The 13880-nt window shown below is 45.5% G+C and overlaps 1 protein-coding gene across 2 annotated transcripts in view; it reads right to left on the bottom strand.

The window, feature by feature from the left end:
• Positions 1–6749: 6749 nt before the first annotated feature.
• CACNA1H (calcium voltage-gated channel subunit alpha1 H) overlaps positions 6750–13880 on the bottom strand; it is a 311405-nt gene continuing 304274 nt past the window's right edge. For both annotated transcript variants that reach the window (XM_030211678.1, XM_030211677.1), the window contains 2 exons: positions 11291–11472; positions 6750–9383 (listed from right to left, as the gene is read on the bottom strand). In XM_030211678.1, the coding sequence (XP_030067538.1) occupies positions 8208–9383; positions 11291–11472 (1358 nt within the window). In that variant the 3' untranslated portion in view covers positions 6750–8207. The remainder of the gene's footprint in view (positions 9384–11290; positions 11473–13880) is intronic.

The following is a 13880-nucleotide window of genomic DNA, read 5'->3' as shown; positions in this document are numbered from 1 at the left end:
GAATCTAGTAACTGTGAGTAAATTAGCTACATTTATTCAATAAAAGTACATTTCAGGAAAAAAAAAAAGATAAGAAGTGTCTGGTGTTTACTGCCATGCTGAGGTTATACTGTCTGGTTATTTTAGTCCATTTTAAGAGACCAGAACCTTCTTCAATTTTTTTCTCAATTGAGCACTGGGAGGAAATGTTCCTTAGCAGTCAGTCCGCTTTTCAGAATAACCAAGCTATGTATTCATCAAACAATATTAAGACAAACAGGCCACACTGCAAATCATGCAGATTACCACGCAATATAATTTGATACATATGTAAATGAAACATATATTAAAGCTGCCAAGTGTAAACGAACCCCTCAGGTCTATTCACTACAGAGATCCTGAAGAAAACCAGACCAGTTTGCGGCTCCTGCTGGGCTGGAGTTTGAAAATACCAGAGAGAATGTGAATTGTCATAAAGGCTCGGCAAAATATGGATGTTAGCAAAGTCAAAAAGATTAAACTGCAGTAGAATGTACTTATCGTGGATTAGTGCAGGACTTTACCACATGGTAGCTACAAATTTAAGGCTTCTTTTATAAAGCCGTGCTAGCGATTCCCACATGGCAAATAAGAGGAAGCCCATTCAATTCCTATGGACTTCCTCTCAGTTGCCGTGTGAGAATCCATAGCTTTGTAAAAGAAGCCCTTAATGCAGCAGCTTCATGACACTAGGGGTCGCCCTAGTGCCTGTTCCCTGGTCTTGCCAGCCAGCGTTGCCAGGTCTGCGGGTTTCCCGCCCAATTGGGCGGCTTTCTGCGACCCGTTGCGGGCAATTTTTGCGGGCTGTGGGAAATTGGGTGGCTTTTAAAAAGCCGCGTTGCGGATTGGGCAGTTTTCTGGGGCTTCTATTGGTCCAATTTGGTCCAATAGAAGCCCCGCAGAGGCTGGGTTAACGACGTCGGGGGCGGGGTTAGTGACGTCGGCGGCTACATCAGGGGCGGGGTTAGTGATGTTGGCGGCTACGTCAGGGGTGAGGTTAATGACGTCGGAGGGTACGTCGGGGGCTGGGTTAAAGACGTCGGAGGCGGGGTTTACCTTTGTGCGGGTTTTGGGCTCGTTTTGGGCGGGGGAAATTTTTTCAACCTGGCAACCTTGTTGCCAGCCATCCTGACAGAGATGGCTTCCCTCAAGAGAGTCCATCCTGGCTAGGCTGCCCTTATGGAGAGAATTCTACTTGCTCCTCAAACCAAATCCCCACTGCACAATGTTTAACACAAAGATTTGTATCCAGACAAGACGGAGAATGTTTGAGCTCATGGGCCAGAGCAACATAAGAACATAAGAGTGGCCATATTGAGTCAGACCAATGGTCCATCTAGCCCAGGGAAGAGAGATAGAAGTACTAATAGGGACAGAACTTGAGACCAAGTAGCAGAGGTGGTCCTAGAAGGCAGTTCTCGATTGGAGAGACAGTCATACCCTAGCTGACCCATCAGGACAAAGACAGTAGGAATAATCAGGAAATGACAGTAGATAAACAGAGGAACCAAGCTTGGCTGAGCCGCTGAGAAAGGAAGGAGGCCTTTGCAGGAGAATAGACCACTAGTAACAAACTTTATACAAACAGGAGTGGCTGTGGTGCTTGTGTGACTACATTACCCACAATCAGTGGCGTAGCCACAGGTGGCCTTGGGTGGGCCAGGGCCCACCCATTTATGGCTCAGGCCCACCCAACAGTAGCACATGTTTAGTGGTAACTGGTGGGAATCCCAAGCTCCGCCAGCTGAAGATTTCCCCCTGATGGTAACGAAAACGCTACTCTCCACGATACTGGCACCTGCGCATGCTCAGTTTTCAGTGCATGCCTGCTGCCAAGGTGGAAAGAAGCGTTTTCCCACCAGCTGAGATATTTTTTTTGGGGGGGGGAGGGGGGGGGGAAGAACACTTGGGGCCCACCCAATTCTTGCCTAGGCCCACCCAAAATCTGTTGTCTGGCTACGCCGCTGCGCCACAATGCCTTGCTCATGTATCTTTGGAGGAAGTGCCTGCAGCAGTAAAAATCTTTAGAAGACAGAATAACAGTAAAGGCATTAAACACATTTTAAGGCTGTGTGTGTGGGTGGTGGTGGTGGTGGTGGTGGGGGGGGGGGGGGGGGGGGGGGGTTTGCAGAACAATGCCACTTAAAAGGAAGGTGCTGTGAGTAATGGAAGTAGCAAAGTTTAACACATTTCAAAAAGAGAGGTATGAATTTGCCAACATGGGCAAAACTTAAGTAGAATTAACAGATCTTCATGTTGATAGTAAACAGACAATTTTATGCCTTTGCAGCTCAGTTGGCAATGGAAGAGGTCCTTTGCCTCCCAAAATGCTTTTAATTATTACTTTTATTGCATGCTTTTGGAATTTCTGACAGTCCTGCTGAGACAGAATAATTACAGGCACTAATTCTAAATGACTTTTAATTCCTCCAGCACAGGTGTTTGTTGACAGTGTGAGACTAGCCACGGTTCAGGGCTTTCTGAAGGCCTCCTTCTTAGGTAAGGGATTTTCAGAACAGTTTATGGATTTTTTAATGAGTAAAGAAGAAAAAGTAAAATGGAAAAGTTCATAAAGATTTTGAGTCAGGGAGAGTTGAAGGCGCTGCCTGTGATCTGAATGGTTAGCTGAGGAACAGTTCGTCCCACAAGGTCTCGTTCTCTGCAGCCTTAGCCTATTTCAAACTCTTGCCTCCAGGGGCGTAGCCAGACACCCAATTTTGGGTGGGCCTGGGCCCAAGATGGGTGGGCAGAAGAACCTCGCCCCGTCCCACAGGTGATTTGGTCTCTCCTTCTCTTGCCTGCATGCCATATGGTCTCTCAAACATCCCCCTTCTCCTGTATACCTTTTAAATAGCAGATTTTCACCAGCAGCGAGCAGCAACTAATACACACTGCTCATGTTGCCCCCACACCCTTCCCTCTGATGCAACTTCCTGTTTCCACTTAGGCAGAAATAAATCAGAGGGAAGGCTGTGGGGCCGGTGCGAGCAGTATGTATGTTTGCTCACTGCAGGCGAAGATCTGCTACTTAATGGTATGCAAGGAGGGACACTTGTTGGGAGCTTTCGGCTGGTCGGGCTTGGGGATCCCTGCCAGCCACATCATAGGTATGCTGCTACTGGGTGGGCCTGAACCCAAAGTGGGTGGGCCTGGGCCCCCCAAGCCCACCCTTGGCTACGCCACTGCTTGCTTCTTGAGAATCTCTTGAATCTAACTGGTGGTGAATTTCTTTTTCTGTTGAAGAATTAGAACATAAGAACATAAGCGTTCCCCTACCGAAGGTCCATCATGCCCAGTATTCTGTTTCCGACAGTGGCCCATCCAGGTCACAGGTACCTGGCAAGATCCCAGAACAGATTTTATGCTGCTTATCCTAGAAAGAAGCAGTGGATTTTCCCAAGTCCATCTTAATAATGGCGTATGGACCTTTCTTTTAGGAAATGATTCAAACCTTTTTTTAAACCCTGTTAAGCTAACTGCTTTTACCACATTCTCAGGCAACGAATTCCAGAGTTTAATTACACTTTGAGTGAAGAAATCTTTTCTTCAGTTTGTTTTAAATTTACTACTTAGAAGTTTCATTGTGTGCCCCTAGTCCTAGTATTTTTGGAAAGAGTAATCATGTGATTTATGTCTACCCGTTCTGCTCCACTCAGGGGTCCTTTTACTAAGGTGCACTGAAAAAATGACCTGCGGTAGTGTAGGCATGTGTTTTGGGCGCAGGCAGAATGATTTTTTAGCGCACTTACAAAAAATGCCTTTTTTTGTTGTTGCTGAAAACGGACTGCCACACGTCCATTTTGGGTCTGAGTCCTTACTGCAAGCCATTGACCTAGCGGTAAGGTCTCATGCGGAAACCATGCGGTAATGGTCTAAGAGCGTCAAATGCCTTGACGCGCGTCAGAAAATAAATATTTTTCAGGCGCGTGTAGTGGATGCGCACCAAAATTTAAATGACCACAAGGGCCACGCAGTAACCAGGTGGTAACTCCAATTTGGCGCACATTGGGTGCACGTAGGCGCCTACGAGGCTTAGTAAAAGGGTCCCTCAATATTTTATAGACCTCTATTATATCTTCCTTCAGCCATCTCTTCTCTAAGGTGAAGAGCCTTAGAGGGGCATTTTCGATCAGGGACGCCCATCTCTAAGGGCGCCCATCTCTGAGGATGGCGCCGTGAAGGGGAGGGGCTGACCGTATTTTCGAAACGAGATGGCCGGCCATCTTTCGTTTCGATAATACGGTTGGGGCCGCCCAAATATCAGAGATGGCCGGGTTTGAGATGGCCGGCCTCGGTTTTCGCCCATAATGGAAACCGAGGCTGGCCATCTCAAACCTGGCCAAATCGAAGGCATTTGGTCGTGGGAGGGGGCCAGGATTCATAGTGCACTGGTCCCCCTCACATGCCAGGGCACCAACCGGGCACTCTAGGGGGCACTAAAGTGGACTTCGCAAAATTGGTCCCACGTGCATAGCTCCCTTACCTTGGGTGCTGATGTTCACTGCACCCACTAAAACTGCTCCAGGGACCTGTATACTGCTGCGATGGACCCTAGTATGACATTTGAGGCTGGCAAAAAAAGTTTTTAAAGTTGTTTTTTTGAGGGTGGGAGGGGGTTAGTGACCACTGGGGGAGTCAGGGGAGGTGATCCCCGATTCCCTCCAGTGGTCATCTGGTCAGTTCGGGCACTTTTTTGGGACTTGGACCTGAAAAAAAGGGACCAAATAAAGTGGACCAAATTCTTGCCAGGGACGCCCTTCTTTTTTCCATTATCGGGCGAAGCCGGCCATCTCATAACCACACCCCGTCCCACCTTCGCTACCCTACCAAAACGCCCCCTTGAAGTTTGGCCGGCTCCGCGACGGAAAGCAGTTGGCGCCGGCCAAAATCGGCTTTCGATTATACCGATTTGGCCGGCTTTAGGAGATGGCCGGCCATCTCCCGTTTTGTGTCGGAAGATGGCTGGCGATCTCCTTCAAAAATAAGCTGGTTAGCCTCCTTAGCCTTTCCCCATAGGGAAGTTGTCCCATCCCCTTTATCATTTTTGTCGCCCTTCTCTGTACCTTTTTGTAATTCCGTTATATCTTTTTTTTGAGATGCAGTGACCAGAACTGCGGTCACACCATGGAGCGATACAAAAGAATTAAGATGTTCTTATTTTTGTTTTCCATTCCTTTCGCAATAATTCCTAACATTCTATTTGCTTTCTTAGCCACTGCAGCGCACTGAGTAGAAGGTTTGAACACATTTATTTATTCAGTTGTTGCATTTCATATACTGCCAAAGTAGAGGCTAGATTCATGTCAATCTGGATTCGGACCCGGTTATGGAACAGAAATGGTCCTTGTAACCCTACTAGATGACCTTCACAGAAATAGAGACAGGGGATTCACCTCGGTGTTAGTACTGCTAGATTTCTCAGCAGCTTCTGACACTGTGGATCATGATATCATGCTAGCTCAACTGACAGAAACAGGTTTCAGTGGAACAGTACTTGCTAGGTTCAGATCCTATCTATCAGACAGGCAACAATCCATAATGTTTGGCAGGAACAGGTGTGCAAGAAAGCGGCCTACATACGGGTCACCAATGCTGACCTTATGCTAGGATTCTATAATGGAATTTTGGCACCAAGATTCCACATTGGTTGCACCATATAAGGGTGGTACATCAAATCCATGATCCCTTACCTCTCTTATTATAGAACTGGTGCTAACAAAATGGCATTAGGGTGCCTAGAACCAGGCACCAGTTTATGGAATTTCCCACCATAAAGATAACAGCAAACGGGAAAAAAAAATCTATCGTCTACGTAATTAGTCACTTGTTCATAAAAACAGATTATGCCATAGTCACGCTGCAGTTTCAACGTTCAAGAACTTGCAAAATTGTCAAAAAGGTAAATCATTCTACTCAGTACGTAGAAAGATTTTTCCTTTTGACAATTTTACACAATTGTGTGATTCCCCCAGATTTGGCCTATGCTCTACGGTGAAACCACATCAGTACATAAGTAATGCCACACTGGGAAAAGACCAAGGGTCCATCGACAGCGGCCAATCCAGGCCAAGGGCATCTGGCAAGCTTCCCAAATGTACAAACATTCTATACATGTCATTCCTGGAATTGTGGATTTTTCCCAAGTCCATTTAGTAGCGGTTTATGGACTTGTCCTTTAGGAAACCATCTAACCCCTTTTTAAACTCTGCTAAGCTAACCGCCTTCACCACGTTCTCTGGCAACGAATTCCAGAGTTTAATTACGCGTTGGGTGAAGAAAAATTTTCTCCGATTTGTTTTAAATTTACTACACTGTAGTTTAATCGCATGCCCCCTAGTCCTAGTATTTTTGGAAAGCGTGAACAGACGCTTCACATCCACCTGTTCCACTCCACTCATTATTTTATATACCTCTATCATGTCTCCCCTCAGCCGTCTCTTCTCCAAGCTCCTAGCCTCCTTAGTCTTTCTTCATAGGGAAGTCGTCCCATCCCCGCTATCATTTTAGTCGCCCTTCGCTGCACTCTTTTCCAATTCGACTATGTCTTTCTTGAGATGCGGCGACCAGAATTGAACACAATACTCAAAGTGCGGTCGCACCATGGAGGTCAGGTAACTCTACATATTCTTCTTCAATTTAACCAGCTGTTGAGCTAATAACTTATTAGAAGGAATCCATGTGTACAGTTAATACAGTTTTAATACATGTGAAACATGATACATTGTTGATTAATGAATGCATAAATAACAGAAGTGAATGTATAAACATGTGGCCTCCTGGGGTGAAAAACAAATGCCATTGATTGGCCACCAAGAGCACGTGGTACTCTGTGATATTATGATTTATTGTTCTTTCATAACAGTTCCCGTGAGCATATTACATTACATAGGGAAACATTTTCAGTCAAAGGCGGGGATAGAAAAGGAAAAGACCACAAGTCATAGCCCCCAAACAACTTTGAGGAAGATAAACAGCGTATTGGTGGTTCTGTGCTTGCAAACCAGCTTTTCCTCTCCGACAAATTCAATGACCTCAAAACAGACACAAGGGAGGCAGTAAAGGACGTTACTAATACCACCTCGTCTTTCTCGCATAAAGTTATGGAGAAAGCACCCGTTTACTGAAAGGATCACAAGGTGAATCATCTAAGGCCATTGACCTCTGATAATTTACTTCAGCCGCAGTGAACAAAAACACATCTCTTAAAAGATTTACTAATTCATCAAGTTTTTAAAAAATAGTTTTCTGAAGATTTCCCTGTATTTTCACTGTTCTGCGAGCACATTGCATTTAACTTGCTTCATTAAATGATCTATCATGTATAACTGGAGATAAATAACGGGGGGTCTATGTCAAGACAGAACAAATAACTTTATTATTGCACTGGCTATGAGTCAGTAGAGATTTGGTTAGAAGTGTTTATTTAAATAATAAAAAAAAAGAAACCCAAACAACAACAACAAAAAAATACCAACCAACCAACCCAAAAAAATACCAACCAACCAAACAAAAACCCCCAACATCAAAATCTCTCAAACCAAAACAAAAAGAACTAAAGAAGCGGATATTTAGTTGAGAATCAAAGCTAGAAGGGTGATGGCAAGAATTAATGAAAGGGGGTGGGGGGAAGGGAAACATTAGAAGAACCTATCTTACTTTGGAATAAAACATAAAACAAACACCACCCATTTCTAAATCGATGTGTGCAAAATATTAAGAGTTCTCTATAAAAATATGTGCATTATGAAGACACATCTTTTCTTTTTTTTTTTTTAAATTTGTCTTCCTCACAAATACAATAGTTCTATTTTATTTATACTGCTGATATACAGACAGTGTTTGCACTGCTGTCTGCTAGGCACTCCTGCATACTGCAGCACCACACGGTAAAAAGCGCCAGGTTGAAAAAGAAATCAAACGTACCCATAAAACAAATTAACAGTAACAAAAAAGACCCTGAATCAATGTGATTGAGGCTATGTGGGAGCTAAATCCACGTCCCATTTAGAAAGGATACCATTCCTTCCCTTTTCAAAAAGAGTTTGCATATCCCTTTTCTTGTTATTCCTGTCTTTTCCTTGCAAATCCATGAGACAAAGAAACAGTGAATGGGATAAAGAGAAAATGGCTCTGTACACCATTCAGCGAGGTGGTTCCTTTCAAATCACGTCAGTCTCTTTTCCTAACAGCTATACTGGTTTGTCTACCTCCTCTTCTGTTGTATGAGCCATGTGGGCAAGTCCCTGATTTCCCATGAGGCATTTTGAGCCATCCGCAGACTCTTGTTTTTGCTCAATGTTCTCACAAGGAATTTTTATATGGTCCATATTTTTAAGTTCTAGTGCCACAGTGTCCAGCCGGGAGTCTATGGAGGCCACTGAAGATGGCGTAGACTGGCCACTATCAGAGAGACTGCTCAATGAGCTGGCATCTGACTGGTCAAAAGAATAATTTGGTATGGTCAAATGCTCGCCTCTACAGGGCGGCTGGACCCGTCGGTCCATTTTAGTAGGTTGTTCCCCTGGTTGGTTATCTACAGGGTCCAAGGAGTCCCTATATGCTGTCGATTCACAGGAAGGGGTTCTCCTCCTTAGCAACATGCTACTTTCAGACACTTTGGTACGTGAGGTCGTACTGCTGTCATCCTCCATGGGAGGATCTATAGAAATGCAGGGTGGGCTCATTTTTTTCTTCCTTCGAACACCATGGATATACTCAGATTCTGACTGAGCATGGATTGAAAAGCCAACCTTCTGATTGTTGAGCTGTCCAAAGTTAGAATCCCCATCATCAATGGATGGGCAGATCTCGATGGAGTGCCGTCTTTGGTCATCTGCCCAGGTAGGCTTGGCCAAGAACCCTTGGGTATCAACACTGTTAAATTTTTTCAAGTCTTTATCTTTGTTGTTGCTCTCAGCCAGGTTGGTTGTGCTGTTGCAGTTCTTCAGAAGAACTGGTGGAGGTGAACCTGGAGCAATGAAAGGAGAGACTGAGTGGCTCCTGATCTCAGATTGTCTTCTCCAGCCCTTTGCTAAGCTATTTATATGCCTGACCTCTTCATCGGCCAGGTCTGATGATTCTCCAGTGTCAAGGAGACCACTGTTATGACTAGAAGGCCTGCTTGGAATACTGTGCTGGCTGTATGCATGCTTGCGTGTGCGAACGCTAGAGCATCTTCCATGTGGTGAAAACAAGGAGGATGATTGTGGGATGTCTTCTCCAGAGAGTGGCAGAGGGTGGAGTGAAGGAAGAGTCAACGTACTCTGCAATGGCATCTTCGGCTTCAGGGCATCCTTGGGTCCCAAGCGGGAATTGTCCTTGGGATCCACATTCTGATAATCAACAGAATCTGTTCTAATGGCCTCCTAAAGAGAAGAGACAGAGAAGTCATTCTAAACACTATTGGAAGATTGTCATGGACACCTAGTCTGAAAGAGCCTCATAATACATTGGAGGTGACTGTTTCTTCAGAATGATGAAAGAAGATAAACAACAGCAAGAAAGAGTTAGCAAATATCTAGGTTTCCTATAATGTTATAAACTACAGGGTAGATGTTCAAAGTGATTTAAACGGTCAGAAATGGCTTCTGGCTGTTTAAATCACTTGTCTCGGGCTAACTGGGTATTTTAAGCGGACGGTACTGCTGAAAATGCCTGTTTAGCAGCTAAGCCGAAACCAGCTATTTTGTGGGCATATCTGGGGCAGAGTCAGCACTTAGCTGGTTAAGCGTCGATATTTAGCGCTTAACTAGCTATGATAACTGCATAAATTGGACCAGACAAAACACAGTCCTATCTTTATGCGGTTCACCACAGGGGTGTAGCCAGACTTCGGAGGGAGGGGGGTCCAGAGCCCGAGGTGAGGGGGCACATTTTAGCCCCCCCCCCCCCGGCACCGCTGACCCCCTCCGCCTGGGCCCCCATAGATTTGGCCCTGGACCCCCCCCGCCGACGACCCTCTCGACCCTCCGCCCGCCGTCGCCTACCTTTGCTGGCGGGGGACCCCAACCCCCGCCAGCCGAAGTCTTCTTCCTGCGTTTTCTTTCTGAGTCTGACGTCCTGCACGTACAACGTGCAGGACGTCAGACTCAGAAAGAAAACGCAGGAAGAAGACTTCGGCTGGCGGGGTTGGGGTCCCCTGCCAGCAAAGGTAGCAGACGGCGATGGCGGGTTGGCGGTGGGAGGGGGGTTGAGAGGGTCATTGGCAGGGGGGGTCCAGGGCCAAATCTATGGGGGCCCAGGCCCCCGTGGCCCCATAGTAGCTACTCCACTGGTTCACCATAGCTGTTTAAGTGCTGAACATTGGACTTATAACAGCTATATTTTGTCCAGCCACATATATTTGGGATATTCAGTGTCGAAGCTTGGACATGGCCCAGCATTGAATATCTGGACTTAAAGCTGCAACCATTCATCTCATAATGGACCTTATCAATTGTCATCCTCCTGGTCTTCTGTTCTTCTTGGATCAGTACTGATCCTTTCTGATGGGCCAATGATCAGAAGCAAACGCAGGCATAGGAGCTATTACCGCCATACCAACACCTGTATTTGCCACCGCCCCATGATCAGAGCCCCCGAGTATGTGAAACAACGCGCTTGCAGGCCGTGACCACAACTAACGTGCAAAGGCATGCTAAGCAGCGCTCTTAGTGCAAGAGACATGCAAATGCATGCTAAACGTATTCCTCTCCAATGATCTTGCTCTGTAAACCGCCTTAAACCTCTAGCTGAGATTAGTGCAGTATACCAGGGCCGCCGAGAGACTAGGCCGGGCCCCGGGCAAGGCCGCCATGCCTCCGCCCCCCACTGCCCCGCCCCCCGCTGCCGGCCGCGGTCTCACCTGCCTGCCTCCACGGCTCCGGGCCCCCTTCATTCAAAGCGGCAGTCGCAGATCATGTCTCTTCTGGCCTTCCCTCCCTGTGCCCCGCCCTTGTCTGATGTAACTTCCGGTTTCCTCAAGGGCGGGACACAGGGAGGGAAGTTACACAAAGATGCACACAGACACACACACACAGAAAAAAAAACATACATACATAAGCAATGCAGATATAAACATAAATGCATGCGTGTGCCCCCCACCCCCACAGACAGCGAAATTGAAACGAATTCCATGAGCCATGCCCTGCAAAACTGTCCTCGCTCTCCTAGACCAAACCAGGCCCTTAAAAGAGGAGTCCACACTTTGATTAAAGAGAACTAGGAGGACAGACAGACAGAGCTAATTTGATGTTGAGGACGTTCTCTGTTGGCTCGCGGACTCAGACATCACCTGTCTGCATAGTGACTTGCTGAAGCTAGGGGACGGTGGAAGAGCTTGTAGAGGTGGGATCTTGGGCTGGTCAGCCGGTTCCTGAGGACAGGGAACTGCAGCAGCCAGGAGATGACAGTCCACGGGAACGCTGTGTAACAAGCCTGCCTCCCCAGGCTGAGAATGAACTGATGTGACAGATCCTGCAGAAAAGAAAGACTCATTCTTATAACATGCTAAAAAAATCATCCCGCACATTCCTCAATCTTCATTTCCCCAACTGTAAAGGTCTAAAATACAAACTAACACATGCGTCAACCTTCTCCTACCTGAGCACACAATTCTGGAACGCGCTGCCATGCAGCTTAAAAACAATCTATGAACTAACTAACTTTCGCAAACTACTGAAGACCCATCTCTTTAACAAGGCATACCACAAAGATCAACAAATGTGAACATACACCACTCCTCCACATATATTCAGAACTGTTTTACAAAATCTGCTAGTTATATTACTATCATGTTTTATCATTATCATGTTACCCTAAATGTATATCTTCTAACATATTTCCACCATTCATGATGTATTGTAAGCCACATTGAGCCTGCAAAAAGGTGGGAAAAGGTGGGATACAAATGCAATAAATAAATAAATAAAATCCTTGTAACTGGAAACCATTAAGATCCTAGTTTCATGGTCCTGTTCTCCCGAGCACATCTTGAAAAATAACTGCTGTGCTTAAAATCCTTCTCTTTTTGACAAGTTTCCACGTGTCAGGTGATTAATAAACCCCAAAAGACAGCCCAACAGCGTCTAATGATTTCATTTCAAAACTAGTTAAGTGCAACAGTTTTCTATATGATCTAAATTGGAAAACTGTTGCACTTAACTAGTTTTGGAATGAAATCATCAGATGTTGGGATTTTCTTTGGAACTGTTGTTCAATTTGCCCCCCCCCCCCCCCCCCCCCCGTCTTGGTGCTAAGTTAAACCTTTAAGCGTGTCCTTTTGAAGGTGATTAATAAATACAGCTTTATGTCCCCGCACCCCCCCCCCCCCCCCGAAAAACATGCTTACAAATCTATTAATACTGTCATAAAAATCCAGGAGCTAATGAAGGCAGATCTTCATGGTGGTGGCATGTAACAAGCAGTCTCCTCTTGAGGGGACCACAAATCTTCTCAGGAGACAGACACGGGAAAGAACCCAGAACCAATGCAGTGAGCTTGACTATCTACCACAGTGGTCTTGACTTCCAGACCTCAAGAGCCACCAAGAGGTCAACTTTTCAGGATATCCCTTACAAATATGCATTGTCTATTCCAAGTAACTACCAAAATGATTATAACAAATTCACCTTTATTCAATAATCCTATAAAATACCTTACAATCTTTCATAGCTCACCTAACAAATATAAATATTGCACACTTACCACTCATACCTCTCTTTCACACATTCTAACTACATCACCTCCCCGGTCACCTAAATATATCATATTTTACTATCGTACTATATCTTTTGCACCATACAAAAGAGTTATCCTACATGCAAATTATATCCTCTGCAGTTTTCCAATTTCAGGCTTCACTATTCAGTTCCCATATGAGCACGCAATTCTGGAACAAATTACCACAAAACCTAAGAACGACCTATGAACTAACCAACTTCCGCAAACTACTAAAGACTCATCTCTTTGAAAAAATCTACCAAAAGGATCAAAGCACATGAAGACCACACACACTGTTGGCAACGATTAACACATTCTCCTATTACACCTATCCCCATAATTCTAACACACCCAGCCTTTCTCTCTTCAATATTATTCTTTCCCCCTATCGACACCTGGACATTGTTTTAACTCAACTCCTCATAATGTAACCATAATCAAGTAATAACTTATTGTACTTCCATCGTTACAATGTATTGTAAGCCACACTGAGCCCGCAAATAGGTGGGAAAATGTGGGATACAAAAGCAATAAATAAATAAATAATATCTACTATAATAAAACTCACCCTCAACGTTCTGAGGACACTGACGTCACTGAAGCCAAGCCCTGACTTCCTTCAAAAAGGTTCGAAGGTTCGTGGTGGTGAAGCCACCAAAATCGCTCCGGGCCCCGCCCTCGAGGGCGGAGCAATGGCAGAACAACGAAGGGGTTGGCAGGCAGGGAGGCGGGGTGGGGGGGGTGGGAAATCGCTCCGGGCCCCGCCCTCGCATCAGACATCATGATGTTGGGGGCGGAGCAATGGCAGAACAACGAAGGGGTTGGCCAGGGAGGGAGTGGGAGTGGGGGGGGGGGGGGGGTTGGCGACGAAAACCTTGCTAGCGCCCGTTTCATTTGCTCTGAAACGGGCCTCTTTTACTAGTTGTACATAAAACTGCTATTGCTGGATAACTTTCTAATTCCAGTTCTTTCCCTTCTTTTTTATATCGTAATACTCTTCCAATATTGTTAATCCACTCATTTCAAAGGAGGTGTGATATCAACTCTCTTATAAAACATCTTTACCAACTATTCCAACTGTTCAACTCCCTCTGATTTCTTGCTGTCTCCTTGGTCAACTGTTTTTTCAGCAAACCCACTTATAATTCTTTGCCCTTTGAGTG

The sequence above is a fragment of the Microcaecilia unicolor genome, chromosome 8 (assembly GCF_901765095.1).
Source record: "Microcaecilia unicolor chromosome 8, aMicUni1.1, whole genome shotgun sequence".
NCBI lineage: Eukaryota > Metazoa > Chordata > Amphibia > Gymnophiona > Siphonopidae > Microcaecilia > Microcaecilia unicolor.
This window is presented reverse-complemented; position numbering and strand designations above follow the sequence as displayed.